The following is a 23,992-nucleotide window of genomic DNA, read 5'->3' as shown; positions in this document are numbered from 1 at the left end:
GATTTGAACCAACATACAGTGAAGATAAATTCCTCAAATTCATTATTTTACACAGTATCTTATCACAGCACTGGCTGACCACTGGCCACTGTTACTACATGATTCCATATGTGTTATTTCATAGTTTTGATGTCTTCATTATTATTCTACAATGTAGAAAATAGTAAAAAATAAAGAAAAACCCTGGAATGAGTAGATCAAATAAAATACAATTTTATTGGTCACTTACACATGTTTAGCAGATGTTATTGGTCACATGGTTAGCAGATGTTATTGGTCACATGGTTAGCAGATGTTATTGGTCACATGGTTAGCAGATGTTATTGGTCACATGGTTAGCAGGTGTTATTGGTCACATGGTTAGCAGATGTTATTGGTCACATACACATGTTTAGCAGATGTTAATGGTCACATGGTTAGCAGATGTTATTGGTCACACGGTTAGCAGATGTTATTGGTCACATGGTTAGCAGATGTTAATGGTCACATGGTTAGCAGATGTTATTGGTCACATGGTTAGCAGATGTTATTGGTCACATGGTTAGCAGATGTTATTGGTCACATGGTTAGCAGATGTTATTGGTCACATGGTTAGCAGATGTTATTGGTCACATACACATGGTTAGCAGATGTTATTGGTCACATACACATGGTTAGCAGATGTTAATGGTCACATGGTTAGCAGATGTTAATGGTCACATGGTTAGCAGATGTTATTGGTCACACGGTTAGCAGATGTTAATGCGAGTGTAGCGAAATGCTTGTGCTTCTAGTTCCCGACAGTGCAGTAATATCTAACAATTCCACAACTACCTAATATACACACACACACATCTAAAAGGGATGGAATAAGAATATGTACATAGAATTATATGGATGAGCGATGTCCGAGTCGGCATAGGCAAGATGCAATAGACGATATAAAATACAGTATTTACATATGAGATGAGTAATGTGTCCGAACCTCTGACTGGTACTGTACATTATACCTGATTTATGTAGACAAATATTACAAATCTTTATAACTGCACCATGATAGTGAATTATACTTTTGTCTGTGTTGAGGTTTTACCACATCGATCACACGAGGACCCAGACAGGATCATCCCCGATCTGACAGCGGGAGAGGGTTGTTCACCTCCCTGGTTATACAGGAATCTGAAGTACAGGGGGGGGTGTACCCTCTCATTCTCCCTAACACAGAGGCCTGGCGGCTGCAAGATACCCCTTCCCCCCCCTGTAGAGATGGGAGAGGTGAGCGAGATTGAGAGAGTTGTGGCAGTGACTGAGACTGTCCACACCCACCCAGCCTTTTGATGGACTTCTTCTTCTGGAAAGTGTCTGAAGTGGTTCAAGGGGAGATTGAACACTCCTGGGGGTGTTTGAGGATCAATGTATGGGTCTTCTCAACCCCCCCCCCTCTACTGTGCCCAACCATAGACATTCCTTAAATCCAAGACAGAATTCCAGAGGAGCACATCTTATAGATTTGGGGGGGGGCTTCCCCCTGTAGAGATGGGAGAGATGTGGCAGTGAGACCTCTGTTCTTCCTAGTGACCGAGAACAGAAAAGGACCAATGAACAGATCTTACTCAGGCTCCCAAAATCCCTCAGCACCCATTTGTCTCACTGGGGTCATCAACTACCTATTGATTAAAGCAGCTAATGTGTGTGTGTGTATTGTGAGTCAAATTGCACCTGATCACTCTAGTGAGCTAGTGATTAATTTGATGATGTCAGTATGTCTGGGGCTGGGACAGGAGGAGACAACACACAGTGAACCAGACAAACCAGAGAGACAACACACAGTGAACCAGACAGACCAGACAGACAACACACAGTGAACCAGACAGACCAGACAGACAACACACAGTGAACCAGACAGACCAGACAGAGAACACACAGTGAACCAGACAGACCAGGAGAGAACACACAGTGAACCAGACAGACCAGACAGACAACACACAGTGAACCAGACAGACCAGACAGACAACACACAGTGAACCAGACAGACCAGACAGACAACACACAGTGAACCAGACAGACCAGACAGACAACACACAGTGAACCAGACAGACCAGACAGACAACACACAGTGAACCAGACAGACCAGACAGACACACACAGTGAACCAGACAGACCAGACAGACAACACACCAGACAGACAACACACAGTGAACCAGACAGACCAGACAGACAACACACAGTGAACCAGACAGACCAGACAGACAACACACAGTGAACCAGACCCCCATCCAACCCCCCAGGTTCCAATCCCCAGTTCCAACCCCCCACCGGCTCCAACCCCCACCGGCTCCAATCCCCACCGGCTCCAATCCCCACCGGTTCCAATCCCCACCGGCTCCAATCCCTACCGGTTCCAATCCCCACCGGCTCCAATCCCCAACGGCTCCAATCCCCACCGGCTCCAATCCCCACCGGCTCCAATCCCCACCGGCTCCAATCCCCACCGGCTCCAATCCCCACCGGCTCCAATCCCTACCGGTTCCAATCCCCAACGGCTCCAATCCCCACCCCAATCCCCACCGGCTCCAATCCCCACCGGCTCCAATCCCCACCGGCTCCAATCCCCACCGGCTCCAATCCCCCCCAATCCCCACCGGCTCCAATCCCCACCCACCGGCTCCAATCCCCACCGGCTCCAATCCCCACCGGCTCCAATCCCTACCCAATCCCCACCGGCTCCAATCCCCACCGGCTCCAATCCCCACCGGCCCAATCCCCACCGGCTCCAATCCCCACCAATCCCCACCGGCTCCAATCGGTTCCAATCCCCACCGGCTCCAATCCCCACCTGCTCCAATCCCCACCGTTACTTCCTGTAACTGTCTCACCAAGGATGGCAAGGGGGCCGGGTGAAATGGGGGGAGACAGGCCACAGAGCGGGGTGGTGGTGGTGGGGGGGCTCTAGACATCTGATTGGCTGGACAGGGGTTACATGTGTGGGCAACTCAGCCAGATGCTGTCAGAACGAATCGGGAGCGTTCAGGCAGGAGCAACCTGACAGAGGTCTGTTTCCATGGCAACGCCCGGGGGAATCCGGTACGAAGCGACTGCATGCTGGGAAAGAGCGATAGAGAGAGAGAGGCGGGGTTGTTCTGGGGGAGAGGTACCGACAGTTCCCTAGGGAATGAGGAGGAGTGGTGAAATATGCCGTCGAAAATTTCATGACCCCCCCACACACACACACACACACACACACACACACACACTCTCTTTGTATGAATGTTCGCGCGAAAAAAAATCTTGATTCTTAATTTTCTGAGTTGAGGTACTTAGCGACACAAAATAGAAAATCTGGAATGATGTTGAATCAGTGAATGAGATTTCCACAGCTACTAAGAAGTGAATGAAGAGGGAATTCTTCACATATAGGACTTCTGGCCTGGGGAGCAGGGTCAATTCCATTTCAATTCCAGTCACTTCAGAAAGTTAACCAAATTCCAATTCCACATTTTTTCCAATTCAAATTGGACTTTCAAGTGTACTTCCTGAATCGACTGGAATTGTAATGGAGTTGACCTTTAACCCAGCGGAGTAGTCTTTAAAACAGGGGTTTAAAGTAAGTGTGAAAACCATGTTCTGTTAACTCATACCCAAATAAATGTTGTTGACTCTTCCTATATTCGGATTTGTGGACAAACCATCAATTGGGGAAACAACACTTCCAAACCCTTAGCTTCAAACTTGTATCGCAAAACCGACCGTTTAAAAAAAATAAAAAGCCTCCTATTTCCTCAGAGAATGATGTCATCATCCTGAGCCGAGGATGCACTTTGGTTTAGGACCTCAAATCGTAGCTTAAGGAGATCCCAAGTGACGTAATAAAACGGTCTTAAAATGATCTACATTGGTTGAGATACCTATAAAACACAAGACGTTTATTTGACTTGGTGAAAGTATGTTGTTGTTGTTGTTGTTGATCTAACTTGCTAACCACTTTGTTCCCCCCCCATGTGGTTTCTTCCTTCACAGACTCCCATGAAATGATGACCTCTTCCTAAATATTTGGTCACATGATATATTTTGTTTATGGTTTCCTAGAAACAAGGGGTGGCTCAACTTACCCCACTCTCCCCTACCATTTTTTTGGGGGAGTTAAATGATTGAACTTAAATTCTAATTAATTAATGAACTCATTAATTATAGGTCTTATTTCATAGAAATACTGGACATCAGTCTTCTGATGTCAACACATTATTTATGTTGTTATTTAACACATCCTTTGCAGTTTTGTGATTTCACCTGAACAGGTCATTTGTTATGTATTTCTCAGCAGTGCAGGTTGAATTAAATTACACCCTAATTAGAAGAAGCAGCAGTTCGTATGTGTCGTCAACTGTGAGGTAGAAAGAAACAGGAAACGGCTTTCTTCCTGCCAGGAGAGATGAGAGCACCACTATTCTTTACAGTATTTCTGCCTGAGCATCTCTATGGACAGAAACATCCCTTTAACAACACAAACACAAACAGACAGAGAATGAAAGAGACAGAAAGAGAGAGAGAGAAATAGAGAATGAAAGAGAGAAATAAGACAGAGAAGGAAATAAAGAGAGAGAAATAGACAGACAGAAACACAGACACGCCCCTAAGGTGAGGATGAGAGAAGGAGAGCCAGCATGAGGCCAATAAATAATTCAGAGAACGCATTCCTCTATCGCCCTCTGCTGACGGCATGTTGTTGACGGATAGCAAAGTGTAAGTGTCTGGATTTCAGCTCGTGGGGATGTTGTGTGTGTGGTCAGACCGCCTTGTTACGGTTTAATGAGCCAGTCAACCTCCAGGAAGACTCCTCATCACAACCCTCCAAGGGGACTCCTCGCATGAATAATGCAGCCTAATTGAGTCTCCCTCAGACAGAACTGAGATCTCCTGCAACCCCCTACAAACTGTAGACAGGGACCTCTCATTCCAACACATCAACGGGTGGGTGCGTTTGATTGGTAGCGCTCAAGCAACCGACTGTAGACATGGACCTCTCATTTCAACACGTCAACATCAACGGGTGGGTGCGTTTGATTGGTAGGGCTCAAGCAACCGACTGTAGACAGGGACCTCTCATTCCAATACATCAACATCAACGGGTGGGTGCATTTGATTGGTAGCGCTCAAGCAACCGACTGTAGACCAAAGTCGAAGAGTGAATTGGGGTGAGGTGCATCTGCGACAGACGAAACGGCAAGGCTCAGATCGACATGGCAGCGGTGCCGTTGTTTATTAAAAGTTTTCCTTGACAATGTTGAGATGAACATTTCCCATCCCCTCCAGACCACACACTCACAAACTGAAATCATAAAATAATTATATACAATGTACAATAAATCAGTGAGAGAGCATCAAACGTCACATTCATTTGGTATATATCCGTTGTATAGGCTACATGAATCACTGCAAAGTTGGTTCCTGTTTCAGTCGTCTTTGGTCACGCTCGGATTGGTCGGAAAAAAAACAACAACACCATAATGATTGGTTGACAATAGACCCTCCCACAACACAGGCGACGCCTGCAGGATGGAGTCGGCGAAGAACAACCACGCAGTCAACACTTCATGACCTTTTGATCACGTGATTTTTGTGTAGTCGACATTTCAGACTTCACAAAAGTGATCTAAATGCTCCCCATTAGTCCGAACACCCTAAAGTGATCTAAATGCTCCCCATTAGTCCGAACACCCTAAAGTGATCTAAATGCTCCCCATTAGTCCGAACACCCTAAAGTGATCTAAATGCTCTCCATTAGTCCGAACACCCTAAAGTGATCTAAATGCTCCCCATTAGTCCGAACACCCTAAAGTGATCTAAATGCTCCCCATTAGTCCGAACACCCTAAAGTGATCTAAATGCTCCCCATTAGTCCGAACACCCTAAAGTGATCTAAATGCTCTCCATTAGTCCGAACACCCTAAAGTGATCTAAAATGCTCCCCATTAGTCCGAACACCCTAAAGTGATCTAAATGCTCCCCATTAGTCCGAACACCCTAAAGTGATCTAAATGCTCCCCATTAGTCCGAACACCCTAAAGTGATCTAAATGCTCCCCATTAGTCCGAACACCCTAAAGTGATCTAAATGCTCCCCATTAGTCCGAACACCCTAAAGTGATCTAAATGCTCTCCATTAGTCCGAACACCCTAAAGTGATCTAAATGCTCTCCATTAGTCCGAACACCCTAAAGTGATCTAAATGCTCCCCATTAGTCCGAACACCCTAAAGTGATCTAAATGCTCCCCATTAGTCCGAACACTCTAAAGTGATCTAAATGCTCCCCATTAGTCCGAACACCCTAAAGTGATCTAAATGCTCCCCATTAGTCCGAACACCCTAAAGTGATCTAAATGCTCTCCATTAGTCCGAACACCCTAAAGTGATCTAAATGCTCCCCATTAGTCCGAACACCCTAAAGTGATCTAAATGCTCCCCATTAGTCCGAACACCCTAAAGTGATCTAAATGCTCTCCATTAGTCCGAACACCCTAAAGTGATCTAAAATGCTCCCCATTAGTCCGAACACCCTAAAGTGATCTAAATGCTCCCCATTAGTCCGAACACCCTAAAGTGATCTAAATGCTCTCCATTAGTCCGAACACCCTAAAGTGATCTAAATGCTCCCCATTAGTCCGAACACCCTAAAGTGATCTAAATGCTCTCCATTAGTCCGAACACCCTAAAGTGATCTAAATGCTCTCCATTAGTCCAAACACCCTAAAGTGATCTAAATGCTCCCCATTAGTCCGAACACCCTAAAACGCTGAAGGGTGTGGTTGCCCTTATCCAGTAACCGTCCTTATCTTGTGGGCTTTTGCTGCGTTCAAGACAACTGGGAACTCTGAAATCTTCGACTTCTGACTTCAGTGCGTTCAAGACAACTTGGAACTCTGAAAAAATGAGCTCCGACTGGGGGAAAAAAAATCTCTTTGAACGAACCGCTAACTCTGGCATCTTTCTAGAGCTCAGACTTTCTAGCCTGAAGCTCACTGACGTCATGATTTCACCTCGTTCCCAATTGTCTTGAACACTCCATTAGTACCTGTGTGATGCAAATGCCCTTTATCATGCAATAAAACACTATGACAAAACCAACTTTAAGTCCCATACTGTGACAACACTGACATCATTCCCTGTAACATCAAGCATTTTGACTTAAATATGACCTTCTGAAACAAAATGGGGCATCAGACCTTTTTGACACCACCTGATGACATCACTCAGTGTGATGTCTTTATGAATCTGACACCATGTCATTTTGATAATGATCATTGTGACATCATATTGATCCAGCCATAGAATTAGGAATTAGAATAGTAATGAGTAGAATCTCTATGATAGAATCCATTTCTATAGATTCTATTTCTTTTGTGAAATCATTCCAACCAGATTGTGACCAATCACCAGGTAACCAAAACACACAGGTAAATAAATGCCTAGAGTTTATTTAGAAGGATAGATAGAGGTGACAGTGATAAGGAGGGAGAATAGATGTGACAGTGACATGGAGGGCAGCTGTAGTTAGTATATGGTCCTAACAGCAGGTAGTGAGAGGTCGTCAGAATACAGGAATCTTTCATCATAATCAACCACAAGAGATTCAGTAACCATTCATGTGAACTACTGTACAGAAATCATGACCTGTCTGTTGTCCTCTGTCCAAATCCATCAAGCTAGGAACCAAAGACCTCGCAAAACAACCACATCACCCCTATTCATCTGACTGGAAACAGCGTCCCTAACCGGCCACCCAACTAAGAAAACAACCACATCACCCCTATTCATAAGATACAAGTTAAATCACATTGTCAATTCAATTAAATTCAGATATTTCTACCAATTACAGGTGCTGTGATAATTCTTCTCATCTTCCTCAACGATGTACTCTCAATGAGGGAAATCTAAAAGCCAAGGATATAACTTAATCTTTAACCAACATCTCTGGGAAATTGTCTTGTAATATTTAATCCCTTAACAAATATACATGCGCTTTCACAGTATTCCCAACACCCTAACATAACCCTATCAAATGAAAACAAATGTCAATCAGTACTTCATTCAACAAAATGTATATCAGCACAGGAGATTACAGTTAATAACAGTATAGGAGATTACAGTTAACATCAGTACAGATTACAGTTAATATCAGCATAGGAGATTATAGTTAATATCAGCATAGGAGATTACAGTTAATATCAGTATAGATTACAGTTAATATCAGCATAGGAGATTACAGTTAATATCAGTATAAATTACAGTTAATATCAGCATAGGAGATTACAGTTAATAACAGTATAGGAGATTACAGTTAATATCAGCATAGATTACAGTTAATATCAGCATAGGAGATTACAGTTAATATCAGTATAGGAGATTACAGTTAATATCAGCATAGGAGATTACAGTTAATATCAGCATAGGAGATTACAGTTAATATCAGTATAGGATATTACAGTTAATATCAGTATAGGAGATTACAGTTAATATCAGTATAGGAGATTACAGTTAATATCAGTATAGGAGATTACAGTTAATATCAGTATAGGAGATTACAGTTAATATCAGTATAGGAGATTACAGTTAATATCAGTATAGGATATTACAGTTAATATCAGTATAGGAGATTACAGTTAATATCAGTATAGGAGATTACAGTTAATATCAGTATAGGAGATTACAGTTAATATCAGTATAGGATATTACAGTTAATATCAGTATAGGAGATTACAGTTAATATCAGTATAGGAGATTACAGTTAATATCAGTATAGGAGATTACAGTTAATATCAGTATAGGAGATTACAGTTAATATCAGTATAGGAGATTACAGTTAATATCAGTATAGGAGATTACAGTTAATATCAGTATAGGAGATTACAGTTAATATCAGTATAGGAGATTACAGTTAATATCAGCATAGGAGATTACAGTTAATATCAGTATAGGAGATTACAGTTAATATCAGTATAGGAGATTACAGTTAATATCAGTATAGGAGATTACAGTTAATATCAGTACAGATTACAGTTAATATCAGTATAGGAGATTACAGTTAATATCAGTATAGGAGATTACAGGCTAGAACAGAATATAGCAAGACTGAAGGGGACTTTTCTGACCAGCATCCCATTGACAGCCCGACTTGCCAAAATAACATTGGTTTTGTTTAAGTTTAGGGTTAATGCAAGGATTTGACAATGAAATATTACGGGTTTGCACGTAAACCACGTCCACTTAGAAGAGAGCAACCCCCCGAAGAAGAGAGCAACCCCCCGAAGAAGAGAGCAAGCCTACCCCCCGAAGAAGAGAGCAAGCCTACCCCCCGAAGAAGAGCAAGCCCACCCCCCGAAGAAGAGAGCAAGCCTAACCCCCCGAAGAAGAGAGCAAGCCTACCCCCTCCCCGAAGAAGAGAGCAAGCCTACCCCCCGAAGAAGAAGCCTACCCCCCGAAGAAGAGAGCAAGCCTACCCCCGAAGAAGAGAGCAAGCCTACCCCCCGAAGAAGAGCAAGCCCACCCCCCGAAGAAGAGAGCAAGCCTAACCCCCGAAGAAGAGAGCAAGCCTACCCCCTCCCCGAAGAAGAGAGCAAGCCTACCCCCCGAAGAAGAGAGCAAGCCTACCCCCCGAAGAAGAGAGCAAGCCTACCCCCCGAAGAAGAGAGCAAGCCTACCCCCTGAAGAAGAGAGCAAGCCTACCCCCCGAAGAAGAGAGCAAGCCTACCCCCCGAAGAAGAGAGCAAGCCTACCCCCCGAAGAAGAGAGCAAGCCTACCCCCCGAAGAAGAGAGCAAGCCTACCCCCTCCCCGAAGAAGAGAGCAAGCCTACCCCCCGAAGAAGAGAGCAAGCCTACCCCCCGAAGAAGAGAGCAAGCCTACCCCCCGAAGAAGAGAGCAAGCCTACCCCTAGTGGTTAAAAACAGCAACTGCAGAAAATAAAGCTGTTCTTCCAGTCAAACCAACTCTGGAAAAAAACTCAGACTTGGACAATAGTGTTGAGCACACATCAACTCGGAATTCCAAGTCGTAAACTCTGGCATCTTTCTAGAACTTCAACTTTCTGACCTGAAGATCACTGACGTCATGAATTGACCTAGTCCCCCCCCACCCCCACACCAGTTGTCTTGAAGGTTTCACAGGTTGTCCCCCGTTCTAATGAAAACGATGCAGGTGATCCGAGTACCTGAGAAACAGACCGAGGAGAGGACATTGAAAGATTAGAGGCAATCCTAACTAATATCCCAAACACACCGTTGTTCCGCTAGCGGAATGAAACTCACTTCTTAGCACAGAAGGCAGAGCAGTCTCGACCGATGCTCTCACTCCAGGCAGTCTCATAGAGCACCTGAGAAAACACACAAACACACATTATGACATCAGCAAACATCTCTGAATAGCCAATGGGCACCGGGCTGGTGGGAGGTGAAAGGTCAAAGGCTACATACCAGGAAGACCAGGCAATGCAGGAAGAGGGTGTAGAAGAATGTAATGGTTCTGGCCATCTGGTTGGAGAGAATGCTACGACCCTAAAACACATGGGTGAATTACAACCCGTTTGTTCACACATCACACAGATCTATATGTCTGTATGACTCACCAGGCTGAGGGTAACCTTGCTACAGATCTATATGTCTGTATGACTCACTAGGCCAGAGGGTAACCTTGCTACAGATCTATATGTCTGTATGACTCACTAGGCCGAGGGTAACCTTGCTACAGATCTATATGTCTGTATGACTCACTAGGCCAGAGGGTAACCTTGCTACAGATCTATATGTCTGTATGACTCACCAGGCTGAGGGTAACCTTGCTACAGATCTATATGTCACTATGACTCACCAGGCCGAGGGTAACCTTGCTACAGATCTATATGTCTGTATGACTCACTAGGCCAGAGGGTAACCTTGCTATAGATCTATATGTCTGTGTGACTCACCAGGCTGAGGGTAACCTTGCTACAGATCTATATGTCTGTATGACTCACCAGGCCGAGGGTAACCTTGCTACAGATCTATATGTCTGTATGACTCACCAGGCAGAGGGTAACCTTGCTACAGATCTATATGTCTGTATGACTCACCAGGCCGAGGGTAACCTTGCTACAGATCTATATGTCTGTATGACTCACCAGGCTGAGGGTAACCTTGCTACAGATCTATATGTCTGTATGACTCACTAGGCCAGAGGGTAACCTTGCTACAGATCTATATGTCTGTATGACTCACTAGGCCAGAGGGTAACCTTGCTACAGATCTATATGTCTGTATGACTCACTAGGCCAGAGGGTAACCTTGCTACAGATCTATATGTCTGTATGACTCACTAGGCCAGAGGGTAACCTTGCTACAGATCTATATGTCTGTATGACTCACCAGGCTGAGGGTAACCTTGCTACAGATCTATATGTCTGTATGACTCACTAGGCCAGAGGGTAACCTTGCTACAGATCTATATGTCTGTATGACTCACCAGGCTGAGGGTAACCTTGCTACAGATCTATATGTCTGTATGACTCACTAGGCCAGAGGGTAACCTTGCTACAGATCTATATGTCTGTATGACTCACTAGGCCAGAGGGTAACCTTGCTACAGATCTATATGTCTGTATGACTCACCAGGCCGAGGGTAACCTTGCGACAGATCTATATGTCTGTATGACTCACTAGGCTGAGGGTAACCTTGCTACAGATCTATATGTCACTATGACTCACCAGGCTGAGGGTAACCTTGCTATAGATCTATATGTCTGTATGACTCACCAGGCCGAGGGTAACCTTGCTACAGATCTATATGTCTGTATGACTCACTAGGCCAGAGGGTAACCTTGCTACAGATCTATATGTCTGTATGACTCACCAGGCCGAGGGTAACCTTGCTACAGATCTATATGTCTGTATGACTCACTAGGCCAGAGGGTAACCTTGCTATAGATCTATATGTCTGTATGACTCACCAGGCCGAGGGTAACCTTGCTACAGATCTATATGTCTGTATGACTCACTAGGCCAGAGGGTAACCTTGCTATAGATCTATATGTCTGTGTGACTCACCAGGCTGAGGGTAACCTTGCTTCAGATCTATATGTCTGTATGACTCACTAGGCCAGAGGGTAACCTTGCTACAGATCTATATGTCTGTATGACTCACTAGGCCAGAGGGTAACCTTGCTACAGATCTATATGTCTGTATGACTCACTAGGCCAGAGGGTAACCTTGCTACAGATCTATATGTCTGTATGACTCACTAGGCCAGAGGGTAACCTTGCTACAGATCTATATGTCTGTATGACTCACCAGGCTGAGGGTAACCTTGCTACAGATCTATATGTCTGTATGACTCACTAGGCCAGAGGGTAACCTTGCTATAGATCTATATGTCTGTATGACTCACCAGGCCGAGGGTAACCTTGCTACAGATCTATATGTCTGTATGACTCACTAGGCCAGAGGGTAACCTTGCTATAGATCTATATGTCTGTGTGACTCACCAGGCTGAGGGTAACATTGCTACAGATCTATATGTCTGTATGACTCACTAGGCCAGAGGGTAACCTTGCTACAGATCTATATGTCTGTATGACTCACTAGGCCAGAGGGTAACTTTGCCACAGATCTATATGTCTGTATGACTCACTAGGCCAGAGGGTAACCTTGCTACAGATCTATATGTCTGTATGACTCACCAGGCTGAGGGTAACCTTGCTACAGATCTATATGTCTGTATGACTCACCAGGCTGAGGGTAACCTTGCTACAGATCTATATGTCTGTATGACTCACCAGGCCGAGGGTAACCTTGTCCCAGGGGCTGAGGGTAACCTTGTCCCAGGGGCTGAGGGTAACCTTGTCCCGGGGCTGAGGGTAACCTTGTCCCGGGGGCTGAGGGTAACCTTGTCCCGGGGCTGAGGGTAACCTTGTCCCGGGGCTGAGGGTAACCTTGTCCCGGGGGCTGAGGGTAACCTTGTCCCGGGGCTGAGGGTAACCTTGTCCCGGGGCTGAGGGTAACCTTGTCCCGGGGCTGAGGGTAACCTTGTCCCGGGGGCTGAGGGTAACCTTGTCCCAGGGGCTGAGGGTAACCTTGTCCCAGGGGCTGAGGGTAACCTTGTCCCAGGGGCTGAGGGTAACCTTGTCCCAGGGGCTGAGGGTAACCTTGTCCCAGGGGCTGAGGGTAACCTTGTCCCAGGGGCTGAGGGTAACCTTGTCCCAGGGGCTGAGGGTAACCTTGTCCCAGGGGCTGAGGGTAACCTTGTCCCAGGGGCTGAGGGTAACCTTGTCCCAGGGGCTGAGGGTAACCTTGTCCCAGGGGCTGAGGGTAACCTTGTCCCAGGGGCTGAGGGTAACCTTGTCCCAGGGGCTGAGGGTAACCTTGTCCCAGGGGCTGAGGGTAACCTTGTCCCAGGGGCTGAGGGTAACCTTGTCCCAGGGGCTGAGGGTAACCTTGTCCCAGGGGCTGAGGGTAACCTTGTCCCAGGGGCTGAGGGTAACCTTGTCCCAGGGGCTGAGGGTAACCTTGTCCCAGGGGCTGAGGGTAACCTTGTCCCAGGGGCTGAGGGTAACCTTGTCCCAGGGGCTGAGGGTAACCTTGTCCCAGGGGCTGAGGGTAACCTTGTCCCAGGGGCTGAGGCTCAGGTATCTATGGTGGCGTTCCTGTAAACACACACGATGAGTCTCAACAACCAAACTACTGACTGAAACACACCACTACATACTGACCACTACATACTGATCAATACACACCACTACATACTGATCAATACACACCACTACATACTGACCACTACATACTGATCAATACACACCACTACATACTGATCAATACACACCACTACAGTGCCTTCCGAAAGTATTCGGCCCCCTTGAACTTTGCGACCTTTTGCCACATTTCAGGCTTCAAACATAAAGATATAAAACTGTATTTTTTTGTGAAGAATCAACAACAAGTGGGACACAATCATGAAGTGGAACGACATTTATTGGATATTTCAAATTTTTTTAACAAATCAAAAACTGAAAAATTGGGCGTGCAAAATTATTCAGCCCTTTACTTTTAGTGCAGCAAACTCTCTCCAGAAGTTCAGTGAGGATCTCTGAATGATCCAATGTTGACCTAAATGACTAATGATGATAAATACAATCCACCTGTGTGTAATCAAGTCTCCGTATAAATGCACCTGCACTGTGATAGTCTCAGAGGTCCGTTAAAAGCGCAGAGAGCATCATGAAGAACAAGGAACACACCAGGCAGGTCCGAGATACTGTTGTGAAGAAGTTTAAAGCCGGATTTGGATACAAAAAGATTTCCCAAGCTTTAAACATCCCAAGGAGCACTGTGCAAGCGATAATATTGAAATGGAAGGAGTATCAGACCACTGCAAATCTACCAAGACCTGGCCGTCCCTCTAAACTTTCAGCTCATACAAGGAGAAGACTGATCAGAGATGCAGCCAAGAGGCCCATGATCACTCTGGATGAACTGCAGAGATCTACAGCTGAGGTGGGAGACTCTGTCCATAGGACAACAATCAGTCGTATATTGCACAAATCTGGCCTTTATGGAAGAGTGGCAAGAAGAAAGCCATTTCTTAAAGATATCCATAAAAAGTGTTGTTTAAAGTGTGCCACAAGCCACCTGGGAGACACACCAAACATGTGGAAGAAGGTGCTCTGGTCAGATGAAACCAAAATTGAACTTTTTGGCAACAATGCAAAACGTTATGTTTGGCGTAAAAGCAACACAGCTCATCACCCTGAACACACCATCCCCACTGTCAAACATGGTGGTGGCAGCATCATGGTTTGGGCCTGCTTTTCTTCAGCAGGGACAGGGAAGATGGTTAAAATTGATGGGAAGATGGATGGAGCCAAATACAGGACCATTCTGGAAGAAAACCTGATGGAGTCTGCAAAAGACCTGAGACTGGGACGGAGATTTGTCTTCCAACAAGACAATGATCCAAAACATAAAGCAAAATAATCTACAATGGAATGGTTCAAAAATAAACATATCCAGGTGTTAGAATGGCCAAGTCAAAGACCAGACCTGAATCCAATCGAGAATCTGTGGAAAGAACTGAAAACTGCTGTTCACAAATGCTCTCCATCCAATCTCACTGAGCTTGAGCTGTTTTGCAAGGAGGAATGGGAAAAAATGTCAGTCTCTCGATGTGCAAAACTGATAGAGACATACCCCAAGCGACTTACAGCTGTAATCGCAGCAAAAGGTGGCGCTACAAAGTATTAACTTAAGGGGGCTGAATAATTTTGCAATTTTTCAGTTTTTGATTTGTTAAAAAAGTTTGAAATATCCAATAAATGTCGTTCCACTTCATGATTGTGTCACACTTGTTGTTGATTCTTCACAAAAAAATACAGTTTTATATCTTTATGTTTGAAGCCTGAAATGTGGCAAAAGGTCGCAAAGTTCAAGGGGGCCGAATACTTTCGCAAGGCACTGTACATACTGATCACTACATACCACTACATACTGACCACTACATACCACTACATACTGATCAATACACACCACTACATACTGATCAATACACACCACTACATACTGACCACTACACACCACTACATACTGATCACTACATACTGATCAATACACACCACTACAAACTGACCACTACACACCACTACATACGGATCACTACATACTGATCAATACACACCACTACATACTGATCAATACACACCACTACAAACTGACCACTACACACCACTACATACGGATCACTACATACTGATCAATACACACCACTACATACTGAGCAATACATACCACTACATACTGATCAATACATACTGATCAATACACACCACTACATACTGACCACTACACACCACTACATACTGATCAATACACACCACTACATACTGATCAATACATACCACTACATACTGATCACTACATACTGATAAATACACCCTACTACATACTGATCAATACACACCACTACATACTGATCAATACATACTGACAACTACACACCACTACACACTGATCAATACATACCACTACATACTGATCAATACATACCACTACATACTGATCAATACACACCACTACATACTGACCAATACACACCACTACATACTGACCAATACACACCACTACATACTGATCAATACACACCACTACATACTGATCAATACACACCACTACATACTGATCAATACACACTACTACATACTGGCCAATACACACCACTACATACTGATCAATACATACTGATCAATACACACCACTACATACTGATCAATACACACCACTACATACTGATCAATACACACCACTACATACTGACCAATACACACCACTACATACTGACCAATACACACCACTACATACTGACCAATACACATACTAATCTAACTCGACATACTAATCTAACTCGACATGTGAATGTTCAGTAACATGTTGTCCTCACCTTCTTGCTGAAGGAGGCGAAGGGGTCCAGTCTCTCCTCATACTGGGAGGAGTAACGCACCGTAACCGTGTCATCACTGCCTCCAGCCTGTAGGGGGAGACAGACAGACAGACAGGAAGTCAGTCCAGCCTGTAGGGGGAGACATACAGACAGTCAGGAAGTCAGTCCAGCCTGTAGGGGGAGACAGACAGACAGTCAGGAAGTCAGTCCAGCCTGTAGGGGGAGACAGATCAGTCAGTCAGGAAGTCAGTCCATCCTGTAGGGGGAGACAGACAGACAGTCAGGAAGTCAGTCCAGCCTGTAGGGGGAGACAGACAGTCAGGAAGTCAGTCCATCCTGTAGGGGGAGACAGAAAGACAGACAGTCAGGTAGTCAGTCCATCCTGTAGGGGGAGACAGACAGACAGTCAGGAAGTCGGTCCAGCCTGTAGGGGGAAGTGGACAGACAGACAGTCAGGAAGTCAGTCCAGCCTGTAGGGGGAGGTGGACAGACAGACAGTCAGGAAGTCAGTCCAGCCTGTAGGGGGAGACAGATCAGTCAGTCAGGAAGACCACAGCAAAAGGTTGGTATGTTGCAAAAATTGGACAGCTTCAGGTCGGTCCCTCCCCGTGTGCGTCCGTTTGGTTCCTAGAGTAAATGGTTAACGGTTGCCGATGAAAAACGTGTTGCAACAGGCCAAATATTTTCCTATGGTCTGCGACTAATGAATACACCCCTGCTCTTCTGAAGTGATGGGTGGCTAGCTACCTACTCACCCTGCCAGGGTAGCTCTGGAGAAACCTACTCACCCTGCCAGGGTAGCTCTGGAGGAACCTACTCACCCTGCCAGGGTAGCCTCTAGAGGAAACTACTCACCCTGCCAGGGTAGCTCTGGAGGAACCTACTCACCCTGCCAGGGTAGCCTCTAGAGGAAACTACTCACCCTGCCAGGGTAGCTCTGGAGAAACCTACTCACCCTGCCAGGGTAGCTCTGGAGGAACCTACTCACCCTGCCAGGGTAGCTCTGGAGAAACCTACTCACCCTGCCAGGGTAGCTCTGGAGGAAACTACTCACCCTGCCAGGGTAGCTCTGGAGAAACCTACTCACCCTGCCAGGGTTGCTCTGGAGGAAACTACTCACCCTGCCAGGGTAGCTCTGGAGGAACCTACTCACCCAGCCAGGGTAGCTCTGGAGGAAACTACTCACCCTGCCAGGGTAGCTCTGGAGAAACCTACTCACCCTGCCAGGGTAGCTCTGGAGGAACTTGATCTTCTCGTAGAGGTTGATGTTGTCGGCATGCAGGCTGTCCAACTCACTCTGCAGGGCCTGCATGGTCACCTGCATGGAACGACTCTCCTGGAGGACACAGAGACAGAGAGGGAGGGAGGTTAAACAAGAGTGTGTGTGTGTGTGTGTGTGTGTGTGTGTGTGGGTGTGTGTGTGTGTGAGAGAGAGAGACTCACAGCCTCCAGCTCCTGGTTGTGTGAGTGGAACCTCTCTCTCTGGCTGGAAATGAAGGAGAGAAGAGAGTCCATCTGGCCTTGAGGCAGCTCCCCCTGGGGGGCCATGCCTAGGCCTGGGGGAGGGGACACACAGCAGCGTTGGATACACACAGCAGCTTTAGATACACACTGCAGTGTTACACACACACACACACACACACACACACACACACACACACACACACACACACACCTACTAAGACATACGGTACCTGCGAACATGGCAGTGGCCTCTTTGATTGGCTCAGGGATGGTGTCAATCATGCTCGTCAGGTCAGCCCCCTGGTAGAGAAAACATCAAATCAATCTTTATTTAAAGTACATTTAAAATTGCAACAAACTTTACAATAATAAGATAAGAAAATATTAAACATGGGAACATTTGGGTTTAAGGCCCGATTCTGTTGAGTCAACCTCTCGTCTGAATTGGCCCCTATATTCCATATTTATTATGGATCCCCATTAGTTCCTGCCAAGGCAGCAGCTACTCTTCCTGGGGTTTATTATGGATCCCCATTAGTTCCTGCCAAGGCAGCAGCTACTCTTCCTGGGGTTTAATATGGACCCCCATTAGTTCCTGCCAAGGCAGCAGCTACTCTTCCTGGGGTTTATTCTGGACCCCCATTAGTTCCTGTCAAGGCAGTAGCTACTCTTCCTGGGGTTTATTATGGATCCCCATTAGTTCCTGCCAAGGCAGCAGCTACTGTTCCTGGGGATTATTCTGGATCCCCATTAGTTCCTGCCAAGGCAGCAGCTACTCTTCCTGGGGTTTATTATGGATCCCCATTAGTTCCTGCCAAGGTAGCAGCTACTTTTCCTGGGGTTTATTCTGGATCCCCATTAGTTCCTGCCAAGGCAGCAGCTACTCTTCCTGGGGTTTATTATGGATCCCCATTAGTTCCTGCCAAGGCAGCAGCTACTCTTCCTGGGGTTTATTATGGATCCTCATTAGCTGTTGCCAAGGCAGCAGCTACTCTTCCTGGGGTTTATTATGGATCCCCATTAGTTCCTGTCAAGGTAGCAGCTACTCTTCCTGGGGTTTAATATGGACCCCCATTAGTTCCTGTCAAGGCAGCAGCTACTCTTCCTGGGGTTTATTATGGATCCCCATTAGTTCCTGTCAAGGCAGCAGCTACTCTTCCTGGGGTTTATTATGGATCCCCATTAGTTCCTGCCAAGGCAGCAGCTACTTTTCCTGGGGTTTATTATGGATCCTCATTAGCTGTTGCCAAGGCAGCAGCTACTCTTCCTGGGGTTATTTAGGACCCCCATTAGTTCCTGTCAAGGCAGCAGCTACTCTTCCTGGGGTTTAATATGGACCCCCATTAGTTCCTGTCAAGGCAGCAGCTACTGTTCCTGGGGTTTATTATGGATCCCCATTAGTTCCTGCCAAGGCACAGCTACTCTTCCTGGGGTTTATTATGGATCCCCATTAGTTCCTGGCAAGGTAGCAGCTACTCTTCCTGGGGTTTATTATGGATCCCCATTAGTTCCGGCCAAGGCAGCAGCTACTCTTCCTGGGGTTATTTAGGACCCCCATTAGTTCCTGTCAAGGCAGCAGCTACTCTTCCAGGGGTTTATTATGGATCCCCATTAGTTCCTGCCAAGTCAGCAGCTACTCTTCCTGGGGCCAAGGATCCCCAGCAGCTACTCTTCCTGGGGTTTAATATGGACCCCCATTAGTTCCTGTCAAGGCAGCAGCTACTCTTCCTGGGGTTTATTATGGATCCCCATTAGTTCCTGCCAAGGCAGCAGCTACTGTTCCTGGGGATTATTCTGGATCCCCATTAGTTCCTGCCAAGGCAGCAGCTACTCTTCCTGGGGTTTATTATGGATCCCCATTAGTTCCTGCCAAGGTAGCAGCTACTTTTCCTGGGGTTTATTCTGGATCCCCATTAGTTCCTGCCAAGGCAGCAGCTACTCTTCCTGGGGTTTATTATGGATCCCCATTAGTTCCTGCCAAGGCAGCAGCTACTCTTCCTGGGGTCCAGCAGCAGTTATATACAGTTTAAAATATGACGTGACATTACATTTCATAACACTTTACCCAATACATTTAGTGTGTTTCTTCAGACCACTACTGTACAATACCACATCCATGTATACATGTGTGTAGAGTGCCTGTCTTATCATGTGTGTGTAGAGTGCCTGTCTTATCATGTGTGTGTAGAGTGCCCGTCTTATCGTGTGTGTGTAGGGTACCTGTCTTATCATGTGTGTGTGTGTAATATGTGCATCCCAGTGATGGGGAGACTGCCTCCAGGCTGGTAGTGGTGTTGCAGGGTCAGAGAGGTGAAGGGTCAGGGAGGTGAAGGGTCAGGGAGGTGAAGGGTCAGAGAGGTGAAGGGTCAGAGAGGTGAAGGGTCAGAGAGGTGAAGGATCAGGGAGGTGAATGGTCAGAGAGGTGAAGGGTCAGAGAGGTGAAGGGTCAGGGAGGTGAAGGGTCAGAGGTGAAGGGTCAGGGAGGTTAAGGGTCAGAGGTGAAGGGTCAGAGAGGTGAAGGGTCAGAGAGGTGAAGGGTCAGGGAGGTGAAGGGTCAGGGAGGTGAAGGACTAACGTCAGCATCAGGGCGTAACATGGAGGACATGGTCTGGATGCTGCTCAGGTCGTGTTCCAGTTTGAGGATGAGCGCTCTCTGCTCGGCGCTGGTCCGGACCGCAGACGAGAACTCCAGCTGCAGGTCTGCGTAGCGTCCTACAGAGGAAAGGACACAGAGGACAGCCGGTCAAACACACGACATCACAGACCACCGGCAGTGCACACGGATACAACACACGACGACTTCCAGTCCTACGTATGTCGATTTTTCGCTCCCCAGGCAAGTCACTTACTGGTTTACGTAAACAGCCATGGGTCTCCATCAATCCACGAGACATTCTACCAAGCAGTGGCGAACCTACGCCTTCAGAGGGACCAGAAATCTTCCAATAAGTTGTTCTACAACCATATATTCTGTTGTCGGACCTTCGTAGTTGTAGTGAATTAGGAGAGATACATTGTGATGACATTAAGAATGAATCAAAACAAACCTGGCCTCGCTTCGGGCTGACAAACACACAGAGACAAAAACCTGCATGGACAACATGACACATAGCATACAATAATGCACTGTTCACACAACGTGTGGTAGCCAACACCACTATCACCGATAGCGACAACAACAGTGTCACATCAAAGGTTACAGGCTCATGGTGTCGAAAGGACAGCTACCATCATACCTGTGTCTCTCTCTGTCTGTGTCTCTCTCTCTCTCTGTCTGTGTCTCTCTCTCTGTGTGTCTCACTCTCTCTGTGTTTGTGTCTCACTCTCTCTGTGTGTGTCTCACTCTCTCTGTGTTTGTGTCTCACTCTCTCTGTGTGTGTCTCACTCTCTCTGTGTGTGTCTCACTCTCTCTGTGTGTGTGTCTCACTCTCTCTGTGTGTGTCTCACTCTCTCTGTGTGTGTGTCTCACTCTCTCTGTGTGTGTCTCACTCTCTCTCTGTGTGTGTCTCACTCTTTCTGTGTGTGTGTGTGTCTCTCTCTTTCTGTGTGTGTGTCTGTCTCTCTCTCTCTCTGTCCCTCCCTCCCTCCCTCCCTCCCTCCCTCCCTCCCTCCCTCCCTCCCTCCCTCCCTCCCTCCCTCCCTCCCTCCCTCCCTCAGATTGTTGCTGCTTTACAGGCAGGTCAGTTATTATTTGTTGTCATTTAGTAGATTACCTGGAGCGACTTTCAATTAGCGTTAAGTGCCTTGCTCGAGGGCACAGCTGCATATTTTTTGTAACTTAGTCGGCTCTGGGATTCGAACCAGCAACCTTTTGTGTTACTGGCCCAAGGCTCTTAACCACTAGGTTTGCTGCCACCCCAGTTAAAAGATGAGGGAAATGGGGTCAACAACGTTATTGCAGGGTATCATGGCATCGTTCAATAGGGAAGGAGATGATAACAAGGAATACTCAAAAAGAAACATCATCGCAAACAAAGAATAGACAGATACCACAGATGTGTGTTTGTATAAAAGAGATTTACTTCAATTATCACACCTAGGGTGCAGGAGAATAATCATATAGCTCATTTTAATAACAACACTACATTGTTCATTACAGTGATATTGCTTCTCCATGTTGTGTAAGGGACCGTCTTACAGACAACGTGACAAGACAGAAGAAAACAAAATGGAGAACAGAAATCTTCAAAGGGGAAAACAAGCAAAACCGAGGCAAGGCCAATGAAAAGCAGGTTCAGAACATGTCTGGACCAACCAAGTGCTAGCTAGGGTAAACAATCGATCTCCTAACCATCCCCTAAAACAACAACAACACACTGAAACACTAACAAGTGACTGGGATAAAAGGTGAGAAGACTTCAAGACAACAAATTGTTGTCGATTGAAATGAATAAATGACACACAGATGATTGGTTCAAGCCACCTAAAGCATATTGAAGCTTTGTGAAGAGGTAAGGATGAACCTCCTCACATTTTGGTTTACAAAGCACTCTGGGTAAAGGGTGTAAGGAGTTTTTCAACAAAAGTTCATTTCATTTTAATGGCTGATATCATATTTATAAGAAGATTAAATAAAAAGTGTCTTAGCTTGTGAATAAAACCATCACGGTCACCTAATCATCCCCAGTTTACAATTGGTTCATTCATTCCCCTCCTCTCCCCTGTAACTATTCCCCAGGCCGTTGCTGCAAATGAGAACATGTTCACAGTCAACTAAACCTGGTCAAATAACGGATACATTTGTATTTTTTATAAATATGTGGATTTTGTGCAGTGAAACAAAACCATACTTATTTTGTTGTGATTTTAACTTGAAAAGTACTTTAATCTCTGTCTACAACTGCTTTTTTTCCCATAACAGAGACCCATTAGTGTGACCTGGTCAGAAATAAACAACCCGAAAGAAACAGGAAAAGTTGAAGTTGACTTGGTAATCTCATTATGAAAATCCATTGTCCAAACCACAAGTAGCCAGCCAATGACCGGACAGGAAGACAACGTATTAAAAAGAAAGTGCAGGGTTGGAGTCAAACAAATATTTCAATTCTCTTCAATGTTTTTCCAATTAGGAACATTTATGAATTTGGGTTTACTTACTGAATTGACAGAAATTGACCCCAACTCTGGTCCAGTGCCTTTTACTAACTGGGCAAATTCTACACAGTCTCCTCCTCCAGCTACGGATAGAGCAGAACCAGTAGAGACAAACAAGGCAGAAAGAAAATGATTATGTTCAAGTACTTTATATATATATATATATATATATATATATATGAGGGGTGTGTGCATCAACTAACAGTCTGAAAAAGGAGAGTTCCACGAGGGACACAGATAGGGGCCCGATAAACACAATACAGACTCTCCAGTGTAACATGTGTGTGTGTGTGTGTGTGTGTGTGTGTGTGTGTGTGTGTGTGTGTGTGTCTGTGTGTGTGTGTGTGTGTGTGTGTGTGTGTGTGTGTGCTGTGTGTGTGTGTGTGTGCTGTGTGTGTGTGTGTGTGTGTGTGTGTGTGTGTGTCTGTGTGTGTGTGTGTGTGTGTGTGTGTGTGTGCTGTGAATACCAGTGATATCTAAAAGTATTTTTCATCTTACAATAAACTAAAAAATCCACTTCAATAACATCTCTCTTTAAAAAGTATTAGAAAACATTATTCTCCTTCTTCTTCTCCTTCCTCTTAGTCCTGATATGGAAGCCCATTGTTGTGGTCCAGACCTCATCTACAACCACATACCACGAACTAACTACTTCAATAGAGGGAACAATAATAATGCTTTACAAATTCAGGAGACTTGATATGATATACAGCATCTGTACAGTGTATAGAATCATCTGATTTAGATTTATAGAAAAATATCTGGGTGAAAAGTTATCACACCCCCCCCACCCAAGCTCCCCACATCAAAGTAAGCAAAAACATCAAACTGTTTGGTTGTAAAGCCAGATGAGAATATTGAACATTTACAGACAACTGCCAACCTTTCCTTCAGACTAGGGCACTGTCGTGTTGGTTTCCTTCTTTACTTCAGACTAGGGCACGGTCGTGTTGGTTTCCTTCTTTCCTTCGACTAATCTACAGGTAGAACCTCTTACAATATATAT

The 23,992-nt window shown here is 45.5% G+C and overlaps 1 protein-coding gene across 3 annotated transcripts in view; it reads right to left on the bottom strand.

Annotated features, from left to right (window-relative positions):
• Positions 1–9,893: 9,893 nt before the first annotated feature.
• LOC121839296 (protein CASP-like) overlaps positions 9,894–23,992 on the bottom strand; it is a 158,962-nt gene continuing 144,863 nt past the window's right edge. For 2 of the 3 annotated variants that reach the window (XM_042297700.1, XM_042297701.1), the window contains 10 exons: positions 20,468–20,604; positions 18,123–18,192; positions 17,872–17,984; positions 17,648–17,764; positions 16,429–16,515; positions 13,604–13,645; positions 12,731–12,745; positions 10,445–10,525; positions 10,280–10,344; positions 9,894–10,182 (listed from right to left, as the gene is read on the bottom strand). In XM_042297700.1, the coding sequence (XP_042153634.1) occupies positions 10,152–10,182; positions 10,280–10,344; positions 10,445–10,525; positions 12,731–12,745; positions 13,604–13,645; positions 16,429–16,515; positions 17,648–17,764; positions 17,872–17,984; positions 18,123–18,192; positions 20,468–20,604 (758 nt within the window). In that variant the 3' untranslated portion in view covers positions 9,894–10,151. The remainder of the gene's footprint in view (positions 10,183–10,279; positions 10,345–10,444; positions 10,526–12,730; positions 12,746–13,603; positions 13,646–16,428; positions 16,516–17,647; positions 17,765–17,871; positions 17,985–18,122; positions 18,193–20,467; positions 20,605–23,992) is intronic. The other variant, XM_042297697.1, reaches the window with a different exon arrangement.

The sequence above is a fragment of the Oncorhynchus tshawytscha genome, linkage group LG14 (assembly GCF_018296145.1).
Source record: "Oncorhynchus tshawytscha isolate Ot180627B linkage group LG14, Otsh_v2.0, whole genome shotgun sequence".
NCBI lineage: Eukaryota > Metazoa > Chordata > Actinopteri > Salmoniformes > Salmonidae > Oncorhynchus > Oncorhynchus tshawytscha.
The sequence above is the reverse complement of the archived record's forward strand: the minus strand, read 5'-3'. Positions and strand labels throughout refer to the sequence as shown.